At 37.0% G+C, this 18,048-nt stretch overlaps 1 protein-coding gene across 1 annotated transcript in view; it reads left to right on the forward strand.

The window, feature by feature from the left end:
• The first annotated feature begins 16,960 nt into the window (after window positions 1–16,960).
• The window catches only part of LOC126249045 (epoxide hydrolase 4-like), a 103,311-nt gene continuing 102,223 nt past the window's right edge, over window positions 16,961–18,048 (forward strand). The window contains exon 1 of the mRNA XM_049950673.1: window positions 16,961–18,029. Within this exon, the coding sequence (XP_049806630.1) occupies window positions 17,914–18,029 (116 nt within the window). The 5' untranslated portion in view covers window positions 16,961–17,913. The remainder of the gene's footprint in view (window positions 18,030–18,048) is intronic.

Consider the following 18,048-nt stretch of genomic DNA (forward strand, 5'->3'; position numbering starts at 1 on the left):
ATATTTTGATCAGACAGAGTGGGCATATTATAAGCGAGACGGAACAGTTCAAGTTCCTAGGCGTTCGGATAGATAGTAAGCTGTTGTGGAGAGCCCATGTCCAGGATCTTGTTCAGAAACTAAATGCTGCTTTATTTACCATTAGAACAGTATCTGAAATAAGTGACAGTTCAACACGAAAAGTAGTCTACTTCTCATGTTTTCATTCGCTTATGTCGTATGGTATTATTTTTTGGGGTAATTCTTCTGATTCAAAAAGGGTATTTTTGGCTCAAAAACGGGCTGTTCGAGCTATATGTGGTGTAAGTTCGAGAACCTCTTGTCGACCTCTATTCAATAGTCTGGGAATTTTGACATTACCCTCACAGTATATATTTTCTTTAATGTCGTTTGTTGCTAGCAATATTAGCCCATTCCCAAGAGTTAGCAGCTTTCACTCAGTTAATACTAGGCAGAAATCAAATCTGCATGCGGAATGCACTTCCTTGACTCATGTGCAGAAAGGAATGCAGTATTCTGCTGCATCCATTTTCAATAAGCTACCACAAGAACTCAAAAATCCGAGCAGTAGCCCAAACTCTTTTAAGTCAAAACTGAAGAGTTTCCTCATGGCTCACTCCTTCTATTCTATCGAGGAGCTCCTGGAAGAGCTGAAAAATTAAGTAAATTCCAGTGTTACATTGTTGATTTTCTTTATTTAAACTTATGACTTGTCACCTGAATATTTTTTTTATATTTCATGTTATCTGTTTCTACTACCATGTTATAATTTCATGTACTGACTCGTTCCATGACCATGGAGACTTCTCCTTAATTTGGTCCCACGGGACAATAAATAAATAAATAAATAAATAAAAATCTCAGCTTTCTAGTGGACATATCTTTGGAGATTTGCTGTTAAGTTAGAAAAACTACACTTAAGAAAGGAAATTCACCTGGGAGCATTTATGACTTGTTTTTGGTTGTCGATTGAAATACTCACCTGAGGTATCAGGTTATAGAACTGTTTAATTGAAATTTAATTTAAAAATTTTAAATACCTTACAGTTTTCATAGTATGAAATCTAGAATAACTTCAGAAAGAACTATTAAGTTCAATATTTATTTTATTTTGTGTGATGTGAACCTGTGAGTAAATAAGAGTGTGTATGTGGGACATTCGTCAAATTTCAATATTGCATTATATACCATCTTAAGTAACATGCAAGAGTTACACAAGACTGTCTTGGGAAAATGATCCTAGGGGATTTACCCACTTCGCTGTTGACATATGTCTAGGTGTGATTGCTATACGCTGCTTTCACATCATCTTGTAAGTATCTACATTGCCAAGTGAAGGAACATAGAACTGAAGCCGTTCTGAGATAGGCGAATTTTAATTTGCAGCGTACACAGTGAAAACGACGTAAAGACACGCGAAAATAAACGCAGACACGCCGCAGGGTCAGCCAATCATTCTCATAGTTTTGGATCTGAGGTTTGAGCAGTGGCGAGTCTTTGAAATACAAAGTATTTATCAAACTACAAATGCATGGAAATAATCAGCAACAATATTTCTTGCACCTTTTGTGTGGCACATGTCCATTGTAAAACGCCTGAAAAGTTCTATATGTATGTGATGCTAGGTAGAACACTTTTCACTGGTGCCCTGAAAAACAGAGACTATAGGTTTGTGGTCAGTGTACACTATTCCAGGGCAGGTTTGAATTTGTGGGTGAAAATGCCTAACACTTTCATAAATTGCAAACAGTTCTCTGTTGCAAGCGCTCAATCTTTGCTGTGCCTGTTACAATTTTTTGGAAAGATCTTAATGATTGCCAGTGATGGTTGATCTGTTGGTGTAGGGCTGCACGTATTGCATGTTGGCTAGTATTTACTCCAGTAGCCAACGACACAGATGGCACTGGATGAGTGAGAAGCAGTGCACTAGTGAGACTCATCTGAAGATTGTGGAAAGCTTTTTCCATACCCCAGATCCAACTGAAGGTTCATCTTCCTATGGCATCATGATCTGCAAGAACATCCATGAGCGACTTTTGTATGCCTGTTGTTGTCAGGTGGCAGCAGCAATAAAAGTTAGCCATTCCAAGGAAAGTCCTATAGCTGGTACTCCATCAGTCTCAGAAGGGCTTGTAAAGTAGCTAGCTTTTCTGGTAATGGACAGATGTCATCTGCTGAAACTGTATACCTTATAAAGATCACTTCTACTTCGGTGATAACTTACTTATCTTCGTCCACTGCATTGCCACAGTTGTGCAGCCTGACACACTTCTTGAATATGCTGTTCATGTAACCAGGTGTTTGATGAGAACACTAATATGCCACCTAAGTATGAAAAGCAAAATGGAAGTTCTTCAACAATGTGCCCACAAAACTTACCAAGTTTGAGCAGCACCTTTGAGAGCAAATGGCATTAACAAAAATTCAAAGAGACTGAAGGATGTAATTACCACCATCTTTGGAGTGCTACAAAATGCCACTGGTATTTGGTTGTAAGCTTTGCCAAAGTGAAATACGTTGAAAACTTTTGTGCCAGCTAATGCACATGTAAAATTTAAATGTTTGGTGATGGTTACTGGTTTGAGACTGTCCTGGCATTTACCTGGTAATGCATAATAATCACCCCAAATGTGTCATGAGCAATCTTTCTTGTGAAAGGAGTGCAAAGACTGTCAGAATGATGGATAATCCCACCCAGCTTGGAGCATGCTTTGAAAATGGCTTTTGTTTCTGTTAGGTGCTCAGGTGCAGTTCTACAGACGCAGTTCTACAGACGCTCTGTGAAATGGGTTGACCAAGTGTAATATGGATATGATGTATGACGTTGTGTTTGATGCTGTACTGCTATGCTGATATCTATAACTTGGTTGGGAACTCCACTGCATGATCCTTATATGAGTGTTGGGGAAAAGTCCTTTCTATATGCAATTTTCTGTTTCCATCCTAACCACTTTCAACTCTCTTTCTCTGGAAACTACTCTGAATTTTAAATCTTGGTTTTCATCATTTACCATAAGCTCTTTTGACATCTTTGTGACTCTTCTTGACAATATGTGAAGTAAATGGCAGAGCACAGAGATTATTCTCTGACTATGAAAGGTCATCAATATTACAGCCTAGAAGGCATAAAGTCCCCACTTAGCTACAGTTCATGTTTGAGAAAGTTCCAGTGTTAGTTACGCTTTAGTGAAATGACACATAGGTTGCAATACATTGCTAAGGGCAGAACTTTATATCAAAGATAAAAATTACTTGTCTTGCAGTTTTACCATTGTCTAGGGGTCGTATCCAGTTCTTAACGTTAATGAAAGTAAAAATTGGTCCTGGAATTTGTTTCAGAGATGACTAGAGTATTGATTTTTAAAAACTACTTTTTATTTCCACATCTTGCAATTCAGTAAACATGACAGGTAAAATCACAATATTCGTATAACAATATTATATATAGTTGTTCATTCCAAAGAGTCTTGTGAAGTGAACCTCAGCACAGTCGAAATACTAGCGATGCCTTTGGCGCCAGGATTATAGTATAGAACCATCCACAACATTTGATGAATGAAATTGGTGGTGTATAAACTTCTGCTTTTAATATGTAACACAGATCAAATGTAGTCAATGTTTTTCACACAGTAAAATAATTTGAAAATTTTATGGAAAAATATATGTACAAAAGTGACAAAATTAATTAAATGTTTTACAAAAATGTATATGTTATGCCATGCCATGGCCATTCTCACTGGCCATCATTGCTCAATCATGTCATGGCACTGTCACATCAAGGTGTATTCACACCTTCCATCACATCACGGCCTGTCAAGTCTGTTCAGGTCACATAATCTCAACCTAAATGGCTGTCCTCAACTGTTTTTTTCGTGGGTATTGCAATCATTGCAAGACGATATTCAACTATTTTTGTGTGCGAAGTGCACATACATGATACCTTACGCACATGGAGTCTGGAGTACATATTTGTACGAAAATGACATTTATTGGGCTCAAATGGTTTGCAGATTGCAGGGATAGCGCATGTGTTGCATACTATACAAGGAGCTCGAGAAAGAGTAATTTACATTTTATATTTTAGAAGGCTGGAGCAGGTTTTTTTGATTTGCTGCTTTAAACTGCATCCAGAATTACTAAAAGGAACGCAGTATTATGAGCTGCCATCGATTTGTTTAAGGTTCAGTTTAGTTGCTTGTTCAATGCAAATTTTTGTACAATAGTCATATTTCCGTCAGTACCTTTCCCTTCAAGATTTGTAGGTTTGCTTTACATCTTGTATTTGGTTTTTAATAGTTCAAGTCGCTTATTTGTGCTGCGGTTAGCTAGTTAAACCACATAAATATTAACCACCGATGCTTGCAAAACTGTTTCACACACAATCTGGTGAGCTACTTAACAATAAATAAGCCTGCCACAAACACATATTTAAAGAATCAATTTGTAGTGTCTGAAGGTTTATCTCGATTCCTTTATGAAACACTATAAACGCATGACAACGTTAAAATAAGTTTCACCAACTAATCAATCTGAATTCTACACACAGTACTTTTTTCACATGAAGTTGCAGCCATATTAGAATCCATTTCATTGAAAAATATTAAATACCGTACCAGTATGTATAAAAACCCACTTTATAAACGTAGTAGGTGGCAAATAATTTAGTATTTTAACGTTGTACAGTTCAGACTGCTACCTAACTGATTCAATTAATCTATCGTCATTTATTATAAATTTTGACGAAAGAAATAACGATACTAAGCGATTTATAGCAAATAACAGACATTAAACAACTGATATCAGCAAGAAAAACCACAACAAAACGACCAACCGTCAAAACTTTCTTCCCGAGAAACCTTGATGGTGCCGTGATGTGACAGTATAGCCAATTTGGGATACTACCATTTGAAATGCATTGCAGAACGTTTCGATGGTATGGGATGTGATGTGATGTGACGTGACGGCTAGTGTGAATTGGCATTCATAGGTTCAACGTAATATAGGTCAATAAACTAAACAAATATAAGTGTTATCGTTCATAAGTTATGTTATATTGGTTTTACAAAACAAAATTGAGAATGGTGCTGTATTCTATATTTTGTTGCGATATTGGAAGGAAGACTAATTTTCGTAAGTTAATCCAGTATTATTCAAAAATATTTATATATACTCGACAAACTTCAAGCTATCCAGACTGCAGAACATCGTACAGGTATTCAAAACATGTATATTCAAAACATGTATCATACTCTATATATCAGAAAATAGCTACAACCATGGCTGAAAATAAGCTGGTATAATAAGTTTCCATAATCTGAAGACGTTACATAGGGTCTGGGTTTATTATAAAAGTCTGGTTTCATTTGAAACATATGTAGCTTCTCAGCATCTTTATGTAACATCTTCGATGACATGTAACTGTTTTAATGTTCTTTCTTATAACTAATATCTGCTGTGGGTCATCATAAATGTTGATGTTTTCGATTTTCTTTACCATGCAACCAGCAGAATGTTCCCATGTACTGGTTACTGTGCTACCATTGACTGTGGCCTGTTTTCTTCAAATCCACCATTAATGCATAATGAGCAAGGAAATCTGCACCTAATATTGGTTTGGTGACTACAGATGTCCACATGAAAGGCATGCCAGGGTCTATGTGATACTTAGTATCTCGTGACCATGGGTGATTATTGCTGCGTTGTTTATTCTTTTCAGTCATGAATGAGAGTGCTAACATCCGAGCCAGATACTGTACTGCTGCTGTTTACATATCAACCATTACGCTACAGTTTGTTTACGGTTGTATGATGGCATTTCATGTGTCAACTAACTTGTTTCTATGGCTGCTGCCTCTTTCTGATGAACTTGCAATCTGTCCTACCTAATCCATGTCGCAATTTTCATTTCAGTAGGCACATGTCTTTGTGCATTTTGAAGTTTGGCAACCAAAGATCCTATGATATCAGGAAATGTTAATTGAATTGGCCACAGTTTGTTGTAATGTTGTTGGTCATGCATCCCAGTGTGTCAGAAGTGTGACTGTTTAACAGATCCACTCCATTGTTGTTGCACTGAAATATACCTGGCTAGTGCCTTCACTGTGGTGTGTAAACTCCAAAACTCTTTGGTTACACTCAGCAAGAGTCGGGTTGAGAAGGTGGTGTAGAATGGCGCCAGAGCCACTGTTGCTGCCGATTTCAACGTTGCATGCCCTGTCTCAGTCCCTCTTAGTAACTTATGTAATGGCTTACCTTCATGAACTATCAATATTACGTGTACTTGTGACAGTAATTTGCTATTGACGAATATATAACAAAAAGTCATCATAAACTGTAATTGTGCCTGTCATGGCATTTACATGACACCAAAGTTCCGAAGGGTTTTTTTCACCTTGACTTCAGTGATAAAGCACTACCATGAGATTTTCGTCTGGCAGTTTGTAGCAGTTAATTCCGTTTTTACAACAAGGCAAGCCTGTTGACAAGGTGGATGTATAGTGGTGTATGACACCAGTGCAGTCACCTGCTGCTCCAGGCTGCTGATCACTAGTGTAAATTGTTTATGATCCTTGATGACAGGCTGGTGTGCAAAAACATTTTCCATGATCCTAAACCAAATTTGTAGTTGGTCAGGCACAAACACTAGGGCTGATAATTGCAAACACTGTGAAGGAGAACAGCTTGATATACTGGATGCGGAGGTTTTTGCTCAAGAGCATGTTGTGACATGAAGAAACCACTAGAATAGGCAATACTTTCAAACATCGTTTAGCCACACTTCCTGTTCTAACAGAAATATCCAAAGGACTATGGTATGAAAATGGCAGTGCAGCTTGTGTTTGTCCAATTGACACAGGTGTTTACACTTTATCAACAATTGGTTCTGTACCGGCCACTATGTCCACAAATTGCACTGCAGGAAGAGAAAGCTCCAAAACCTCGATTTTCTGGAGAATGTAAAAAAAATGTTTCAAATGGCTCTGAGCACTATGGGACTCAACATCTGAGATCATCTGTCCCCAAAACTTAGAACTACTTAAATCTAACTAACCTAAGGACATCACAAACGTCCATGCCCGAGGCAGGATTCGAACCTGCGACCATAGTGGTCGTGCGGTTCCAGACTGAAGCACCTAGAACTGCTCAGCCACACTGGCCGGCTTCTGGTGAATCTCTTGTACCTCATTGTCAGTGGTGTGTTACAGGTTATGAGTGTCCTCCATTACGGCATCATATTACATGGTCTACAAAGTAGTCACTGTGAAACTTGTTTCATAATTGGGGTTACCAGTTGGTTGGTTGGTTGGTTTGTGGGGGTTGAATGTACCAGACTACAAAGGCCATTGGTCCTGGGGTCAAAAGTCATATGGGTAAATCTGGTACACCAAACATGATAATGTACACAGCTTTTTGGCATACAGAATTCTTTATTTATGCACAGCACAAAATCCACATATTGTTAAAGACATTGGCTCCCAATACGTAGAGAGTGTTCAAAAATAGCAACTTGTTTCAAAGCTAATGTATATTTATTTATTTATTTAGTGGTGTATATTACAGTCAGTTGGTAGATTAATTATTTCCACACTTTATAAGCCCTCAGAACCACATAATACTTGTCAATTTCTATTTATTGTGAAAGATAGAACTAGAGAGAAAATAATTCAGAGATTCCATTTTTCATATTTTGAAACACGAACATATTGAGCTCATTTTGAATCAAGGAACCACCACAATTCAATTTTCATAATATAAAAACCACACCAAATTGCAGAACCTAATGACAATGTGCTAATCTCACTAGCATTGTGTGTGGAAGAGCTGTTGCAACCATCAGAAGTCAATTTTTATATGGTTTCACTATTTAAACCCAGTGCAGATAAGGCACCTAAACACTTAGCAAGCAAACAAGGTTTGAACAATGCTTGAACGGTGATGGACATGTTCATTAGACAGTTGTAGTGTTATATATTGTCCAAAACGTAAATTTCTTTATTTGTGGCACTGGAATAAAAATATGTATTTGCATTCATTCTGCTATTTTAAATATGCACTTCAGCTTATACAAAAAAATCAGTTTGTAATATTGTCCACAACCAATCATTCATAGAAAATAAGAATTTCTATCATAAATAAAATGCTCACATGATTTTGTATTATTTCACTTAACTTGCCCTGCATTACCTAGTACACCTGTGTAAAATATGTAATCAACAGGACCAAATAAAAGTAATCAAATCAGCTCTTTGCATTGTGGGTCAGATAGTTGTTGTAAGCCTCAGAGGTCAATATTTATATGGTTCCACTAGTTATCCCCAGCACAAGTGAGGCACTTGAATGATTAAATGCCAAATAAAAAATATGAAGGAAACCTAGAAATATTGAAGAAAAAGATGTTGAAGAAGATACGGCTATTGTTAAAACAAACAAAAAAATTGCAACTTACACAAATCATCAGTTTTACACAAGGAGTGTTGGCAGAATGTGCAACTGTTCCACTTTTTGTAATTTTGGGTGTAATTTGATATAACAAATGACAAAAATTCATGCTTTGACATTCTGAAATATTTATAAAACATCAGTTCTTCTTCCCTGAGTTAACAGTATGCTGCATGAAACTTGCCTTCTGTACCACATAATTATAATGTTGTTCAGACCCACACTCTTCTTCTGCACTGTTTTGCACTTTTTTGCTTCCTCCTAAAATATATGAGCCATTGGTGCAAGCTACAATCCATTGAAATATTTTACAATTTTTTTCCATCTTTGAGCATATTTACTTGTAATCAGTGTCAACAAGGTTAAAACAACAACAACAACAACAACAATAATAATAATAATTAATTAAACAAACACTGTTTTTTGCCTTCTTTCACAAATTCTATTATGGTTACTGTGTAACATCTACTCATGTACTGATGTCCAAAGTTTTATTTCTATGTAGAAGTTGTGGTATCATCTAAAAGAAGTTAATAATTCAATTGTATCTGTTCATTTAATAACAAATGTGGGGATCACACATGTGTTTTTTTAAATTTCTAGAATTTCGATGTGTCTGAGTTTTGTTCCCTTTTCCTCTTTCTATAAGACTTCTACATCTGTTATGTATTTGTGGTTTTTGTTAAGCATTGTCCTTCAAAGGCTGAATCATGCTTCATCATTCTCCAGCTTCTATGATGTTGTTTAAGGAGGCAAAGCTCAGCCACTTATAAATTCTGGAAATTAAAAAAGATGTTTATGTCCACACAGAGCAATTACAAGATGAATGAACTACACAGTTATGTGAATGACAAAGATCTAAGTAATCAATTAGATAATTAACAATAAGTATATGAATCAGTAACAAAATAGTTGCACAGTGGGGCATATGTAAAGTTCATAGTTAATTTATTCTCCATTTTCATAAGAAATGTGGTCCTTTGACACACACTCAAGGAACTCTTGAGCTGAGTGAATTACTTTACTTTTTGTTCAGCTCAAAAGACCTGTTTCAAATTTACTTACTGGCACTGTGTAGGCATTTTCAAGTGAGGAGTTGAAGTAGACAGGACCAAGATACTCGTAACTGTTACGAGTTTTTGCAAACCTAGCATATGGCACATTAACTCTATGAACATTTCTTGTGTAATGGTGATAAACTGTACTACTTAGGTAAAATTTTCTTTGATTCTCGTTAACAATGACAATGCAGCTGTAAATATACAGGCTAGGCACTGTCATTATATTTAGTTTTTTGATTCATATGGGCTAAGTCCTTCAATGCACCTTACAACTTTCTCCTGCTATTTAAACACTAATTTTAAGTCTAAGGAATTGCTCCATAATAGCATCCCATAATTCAGGTGGAAATCTGAATGCAAAATATGCATATAATAAAAGCTCTTTACTGACACTATTCCTCAGCTTGTACAGCAGATAGATAACATGGGCTAGTCTGCCACATAATTTCCCTGTGTGGGTACCCCAACTGAGGTTTTGATCAATGTGAAATCATAATAATTTGACTGTTTTGTTATCATGACTGGGAGCATTCAGACTGAATACAATGTCTTCAGTTTTACTATCATTTTTCTGCAGTACATTTTCCTTGAATCAAGTAGAACGTCTCTTCATTGCGATTGCCATGCTGTGTTGCACATTTTCAAGGCTGGTACCACATGTGATAATTGTGCCATTGAGACTGATAAATGATACCTTCATACCAATGTGGATTCCAGCACTCAAGTCTATCAGTACCACCAAAGAATGTGGTACTGCCGCATCATGCGCATATAGGGGCTTCAAATGGCTCTGAGCACTATGCGACTTAACGTCTGAGGTCATCAGTCGCCTAGAACTTAGAACTAATTAAACCTAACTAACTTAAGGACATCACACACATCCATGCCCGAGGCAGGATTCGAACCTGCGACATTAGCGGTCGCTCGGTTCCAGACTGTAGCGCCCAGAACCGCATGGCCACTCCGGCCGGCGATATAGGGGCCTCATACATTGAATGATAGTGTCAAACTGTCAATATTTTGACCATCTGAGGGCGCATATTGCCAATACTACAAATGTTGACGAGCAATATTGATGGACTTCAAAATATTCTCAGTATTGTCAATACATACTGAATATGTGAGGTCAAATATTACAGTTTGACAATATTCTCCATTCAGATGTTCACAGACTTCAGCAACCATCTCGTGGCGTTAGTGTGCACTGTTTATTTTTTTTTTTTTCATTTCACCACTGTGCATGTCATACCCCAGTTTCAATTTTTAAGGAATTTTTTAACATAAAATATTTTAAATACGTCAATGCGACGGTAATCATTGTATATGCCACTCTATAATGTTAACAGAGGATTCTCTATGACACTGCTCATTTCATTAATTTGAAAATATGGTACAGATTGTTATACCACACAGCAGTTTCGAAAAACGCTCACATTTGGAAAAATACGTCATATATCTGCAATGATTAGCAGGAAGTGTGCGAAATGCACGTCAATTTCACCAAATTATCAGAAAACGCAAAAAAAAGTCTTACGTTGATTGCCTGCGCAGGTTCTTGCCAGGCAGATATGATTGCTCCACAGGTTTCCATGGAATTTTACTAGTTGTGCTTGCTGATGTTACAGAACTAAACTTCGAGGTTTAGAATGACCTGTCTGTCGCCAGACATCTCGAAGTTATTTCTAATCTCTTGTCGACTGTGACTGCCTCTTTCAATAACGTATTCTGCTTCTCTATTTTAACTCGTATAATCACTGATAACTTGTACGATGCAGGACTCATCGAAAAATAATTTATGAAATCTTTCGGGTTCTGATTTCAGTTAGTAAATTAATATGTGGCCAATCGTCCTTTTTTTCAAACATTCGCGGACCCATTTCCTCTTATTCGTTGTTTTCTGTTGCGTGCAAGGTATAACTAATATAATTTCAGCATAGGCTTCGTTTTGTGTGTTCAACATGTTAATCTTGTAAAATCTCGTTTTGTCAGAGTCATTGATAGTGTGAGGTCACCTCAATTTGTTGAAGGATTGACAAACTGATATTATCAATATGTGCAGGACCTTACCTCCCGCATAAAAACTAGACTTCGGCACTGTTTCCTTGTTTCGATACAGTGTATCGATACTTGGAGCTGTTTTAGTATTTCGAAACGGCTATGTTTCACTATTTCGAAAGAGTGGTGTTTCGTTCTGCTCTGTGTCGAAAATGGGACCAGATTCGATCTTGAGCCAGACACAGAAACTGTATCGTTGTTTCAAAATAACGCTGTTTCAGTCCACTTGTGCTCGGAACGGACTAATTGTATCGAAACAACGATGCTTCATTTCGCTCTGTCTCGGACGAGATTGGGGCACGTACAGAGATACTGAAACACGTTTAACATACTACTTCACAAAACACTTTCAAGAGAGTCGAAATCTTTTTGACACACAAACAGCATGAAGCTTAAGATTTCCGAAAATAAAGGTTCGTTTCTAATTGACTGCCCTGTTCCGAAATGGCGTAATAGATGCTTTATGAACACTAACAAACAATAAAATAACGAACACTATTCGCATTCAAAATAATAAAAGTGTGAAAAACATTCCGTTAAATTACACATCTCTTACGCTTCTCTGTTCATGTACAGTAATCATATGAAAACGCAGGGAAACCTACAACATTTTGAATTAAAAAAAGGCGTAGAGTGGCAGTTTTTAGACATATACATAAATTGGATATACTTTAAAGCAGTCTCATTGACGGATCATTGATAGTGTAATGGTGAACGGGAAGGGCTGGGAAGCATGGTGGATTTATAGTAACCGTTCGAAATACCTTGGCGCACAAAAAATTTTTCTCTTATATTTTGTTATTTATTCGAATTATGTGGCTTTATTTGCTAGTCTGTAGTCAATGTGCTTATTCTCCACAATGATTCCTTTTGTGTGCATGTAATTAGCAGGCTGGGAAATGTGGGAATCCCAGTACGGCATCCATTGTTTCTGCAGTTTTCTCCCGCCTCCAGTTCCGTTCATGCTGGTTATTCTGTCTTCAGCTATGGCATTACGAAGCCCGGAGTGGGATTTAATTATGAAGATGAATCCTGAAAAAATTAAATGTAACTTGTGCTTGTCAGTGTTGTCGTTTAAAAGTAGTTCAACTTCTTGCTTAAACAGACGCTTGTGACATTAAGCATCCAACAGTTAATTTAAGTGAAACTCGTTCAAAACCACTTTTTATGAATCTGAGCAGTAACTAAGCCAGTTCAGTTTCTACAGCAACTGTTCAGGAATCTGCCATTTTAGTGCCTGTGCGTCAAGATGAACAATCTGTGCAAGAAATACCCAGCACTTCCACCGGTTCAGTTCTGAGTAGGTGTAGTAGACATACAAAGATTACCGGATTTGCATCATGACCAGTGGCCTTCATCTAACCGAGCCAAAAAACAAGACGGACAGATTTGAAGACTTGTTGTTAAAGAATATCTTCCATTTAATGTAGTTGAGAGGGTAGAGCTTAGAAAAATAATTTATTTATTAAATGAAAACTATGTACCTCCCAGTATAAAAACACTTTCCCACCGTTTACTTTCTCAGGTGTTCCACAGCACACTAATACAAGTAAGATCTGCAGTGCAAGCTGCAACCTACATCTCCATAACAACTTATGGATGGACATATATGAAAATGAGAATTATATTGCAGTGACTGCACAATGCATTGATGAAAACTGCAATCTGAAATCATATTTGTTATCTAAATGTTAAATTACATGACAAGTATACAGCAGAAAACATTTCCAGTGAATTACAAAATGTGGCTTCAACTTACCAATAAAATTGTAGCTTGCACTACGGATAATGCACCTAATATGGTGAAGGCAGTAATGATGTGCATATGGTGGCATGTACCTTGTTTTGCACATACACTGAATTTAATTGTGCAAGCAAGCATTGAACCAATTACAGACACAAGGGCAAAAGTGAAGTCAATAGTGGAATTTTTCAAAATAAGTCCTCAAGCACTTGAGAAATTACACAATATTCAGAAGCAAATGAGCATCCCTATTTTAACATCGAAACAAGATTGCTCCACAAGATGGAATTCCACATTAGAATGTTTAATAAGCTTTTGAAAATCAAAGATCCTTTGCAAAGCACCCTCGGCATCCTCAGTGTGGATTCACAAACAAAACTGTCCAATGAAGAATGGTCAGTTATTGAAGAATCTTTGAAATACTATCTCCTTTTGAACAAGTCACAACAGAAATTAGCAGCAAAAGAAATGTAACCTTGTCAAAAGTTGTCTTATTAAGCAAAGGTTTACAAAGTCGTTGTCTGAGACTCAAAAACTCTGATCACAGCAATGAAGCCACCAATACAGTAAATGCTAAACTTGAAGATGGAATCTGTACCCTCCTCGTTCAAAAGTGTGCAGATAAAGCAATTGCATGCAAAGTAACATTATTGGAACCTAGCTTCAGGGAGCATGGATTTCCAAAAACTGGGCATTGATTAAAAGGAACATAATTAACAAGTGCTGTGCAATATGACAGAAATCTACTCGGTGTTCTACAGACAATCCACCAGCAGCCAAACCAGTTGTGTTGAGCACATTCAACTCTAGCAGTGGCAGCATCTGGCAAGACTTTGACCAAGCTGTAGGTGGCTTGATCCAAAGTGTAGACAATCCACGTGCTGCAAGTATAGTCGAGCTTGATAAATATATGAAGATGTCACTGATACACAGATCCATTGCTGTGGTGGAAACAAAATCATGTGTTGTTTCCCACACTATTTGAAATAATGAAACGTTGTCTTTGTATTATGGCACCTCTGTTCCATGTGAGCGTATATTTTCAAAGCAGTGGCAAACAATAACAGATAGGCGATCCCATATTCCAAGCAAAAAAGTGTCAAAAATGATATTTCTAAACTATGACTTAGAATAGGAACAGCAGATCTACTCAGAAATGAACAGTAAAATTTCGACTGATTTTGTTCTTCTCTGGAGAATGTGCACTGACTTTGTATTTGACTGTATTTTGTTTAATCCACTAAATCCTACATGTAGCTACCTTACAAGAATATTTTTTGTTTTTCAAATTTGTTGCACACAGAAGACATGTTTTTGCTCACCGTTCAGTGAGTTTAACTTTTTTGAGTATGTTATTTATTTATATGTTTGAGAATAATTATCTCTTTATGTATGTATATGTTTGTGTGTTTATTTTTGTAAATGTGCTATGTTTGGTTATTACACGATAGGCATCTTGATACTTGTATATCATAAATAATTCTCAGGAAAATCAAGAATGGTACTTTGATACTTTTGGTTTTGGCGTTCAGATACTGTGATACAAATTGCATTTCAACAGCAACTTAACTTCATCTCCGATTTCCTGGGGAAATTTATAATGAAATGATAATACAACTGCTTGCTGTGTGTATTTGAGGGAACTCCATATACCTGTACCTCAAACTGACTTCTCTAGCAAGAACTGTAAGTGGTGCAGAGCCAGGTCTGCCATGACATAGGTATCACAAAGGCATTACACTGTATGAATTGTTTCAAATTTTAGTCTGGATTTTATACTTCGAGGAAACATACTGATCTCTGCATTTCAGTTACTTTGAAATGTTTTAACGTGTTTTCTAGCGCTATCAGGTGTACATATTATGAGATGTATCCAGCTAACTTGTGAATGTCTGATGAAAAACTGCCATACTTGACCATTGTGCTACATGCTCCAGTCTGTTATGGTAATTTTTTGATCTGTGTGCATCAGTCACTTTGCATCCTGCTCTGTGTGACAAACAATGAAAAATTTAACTGTGAGTAAGAAAAGTGTGAGTGGCACACTCATAAATGTTAATTCAGTGCCTCACTTTCCAGAATGTTATCTCAATAAATTACGTCTCATGATACGCCTTTTCAAGAGCACATACAGATTATCACTAATAAAACCATTCAAAATTAAGCACTAGAATACAGGGAAACAAGTTTGGAAAAAGCTCTTATGTCAAACATATTAAGTATGTTCTCGGCCAACTGGAAAGTATGAAAGTCACATGAGACGAAAGCAGCGCATTTGCTACAGGAAATACGAAAGTGCAAAGACACCTAACTGAAAGTTTCGTACGTTTTGTGATATGATTGGTGCTCTCCCACCTCATTTGTGTTTTTATGACAGTATTTATACAGTAGACACGCAAGATGATATAATGTGAAGGCTATTGCAAAACACAAACTGTTTCACTGTTGCGAAATATTACCATGTTCTGTTTCATTTGTTTCGAAACAGTTATGTGTTCCCTTTTGCTCATCTGTAATAAAAACAGTTAATATCTTGCGAATTGCGCAGGTCCCGCCAAAAAACTGTTAAGAACAATTATGCGAATTGACATCATGTGACCTGACGTAAACGGTTAATATCTTGCGAATTGCGCAGTTCCCGCCAAAAAACAGTTGAGAACGATCATGCAAATTAACATCACGTGACATGACGTGGCGTGCAACATGAATAGATTTCAAGTACTTTATCCTGTTCTACAAAGAAGCATTCGACTATTAGCACTGTCTTTGTATTGCGGTACATAGATGTGTCATTTAAATCCAAGCCGATTCAGATCCGCCTGGTTTAAGCAGTACGGTATTTACATTATATGCTGTTCAAAAGCCTTGTTTCTCCTTCATAGACAAACAAAAGTTTCTTAAGATCTTATAACTAAAGCGAAGCCTGTCTTTCGCTATACAATCGAACTCGTAAGATCTTTTCACCTTTCTGTTGTTTAATTCATAGGTACTTTTTGAGTATGGATTTAGGACTACTGAAACCACCTCTAAGGACTAAGGCTTGTAGCATTTTAAGGCGCGTTTACACTGAGGTCGCAACATTGTTCGTGGCTAGTAATGGACTACCGATGTTCGCAACAGTAAGATAATTTAATTATTGTTTGTTACTCATATTCTGTCTATATCTCTTATATGTATTCTGCTATGTGCAGTATTGACCACTGTCATCTCTCATCACGCACCACCTTTTTTATATTTTGTCTATATATCCTATATGTATTCTACTACCGGTATGTGAGTTATGTGCCACTACTGTCATCTCTCGTCATATACCATCTTAACATAATTTTTCAAATTGACTTGTCCTATATCATGATGTGCTTTGCTGTACAAATTGTATGATCTACGGGACCAATAATAAATCAAAACAAATCAAACATATTCGCAATACAAAATCAATGTTCCACGGCTGCGTCGGTAGAGATCAAAGAAACGTTGTTCGTGACCTGCTACCACTAAATTCCGCTACGCAGCGCTAGTGTTCATTTGCTCTTTGTGAGTGTTTTGGTGTTTATTTTGCTGCAGTGTAGTGGTGCGTATGTTTTATGTCCCTTCATTTTTATTTGAAATGGAGTGGTCACGAGACAAAATTTTCCAATTGATATCGCTCTATGAGGCAGAGGAGTGCCTGTGGAATTTACGTTGCGCAGGTTACAAAAATACCAAATATCTAACATGAGTCATTACAAAATGTTGCTGCGGCGCTTGGCACTAGCAGCAGTGACGTGGACAAAAAAATTAAATCTCTCTTGTCTAAGTACCGACGAGAGAAAAGAAAAATAGAGGAAAGTAAAACATCTGGATGTGGTACTGACACACTTTACGAAACGAAGTGGTTTGGATTTAAATATCTACGTTTCCTGGATGATATGGAACTATGTGAGATATGGCTGGATTTGCTTATCTGAAATTTGTGTCTTTCTTTGAAACAACTGGTCCTATAATATTCAACAATATTTCAAAATCTGACGGCGACATCCTAGTGAAATTACGAAAGCCAGAACCGTCTTCCATATTCAGCTCACAAAGCATGTCATTCCCGCCACGTCTTCTATAGTATGTTTTGGTCCACCAACGCCGGACTACGTCGTTTTCGTCGTTTGTTTATTTCGTTTAGTATTATTAATGCAGCACCAAATGTCATGAATTCTTCTTCTTCACTTGACTTAGCGTATATCTTGATGTGAATACACACAGTAACCTATCAGTTCACCGCAGCAGACTATGCGAATACGTAGAAAATCAGAATTGTTGGTCATAGTGTAAACGGGAATGCGAACAACGAACAATGTTGCCAACGTGTTGAGGGAACAAGTTGCACACAATGTTCCGAACAAATACATGTTCTGAGCTCAATGTAAACGCGCCTGTACACAACTTAAGCGCTTTTATGTTTACATTTACCTACGTTGAGAGTGAACTACACTTCTTGCACCAGGCTGATACTACACTGTTTTAAAATGGTTTCTCACAAATAACCGCGCCATCTGTGAAGGTCTCATAGTGCAACACTGCAACTGACAACTTATTCTTCAATTTTAATTACAAAATACAAACATGTGAAGCTTGAAAGAGATGAAACTGCGACTGCCAATGTGTATAAAAAAAGAAGAAATACTCAAGAACTCCCTCCTTTCGTTGGTGTCAGATGCCTACAAAGGTTTCACTTTCACATATAGGAGGGAAATATGGTAGTTGCCGTAAATATTT

This window comes from Schistocerca nitens, chromosome 3 (assembly GCF_023898315.1).
Source record: "Schistocerca nitens isolate TAMUIC-IGC-003100 chromosome 3, iqSchNite1.1, whole genome shotgun sequence".
NCBI lineage: Eukaryota > Metazoa > Arthropoda > Insecta > Orthoptera > Acrididae > Schistocerca > Schistocerca nitens.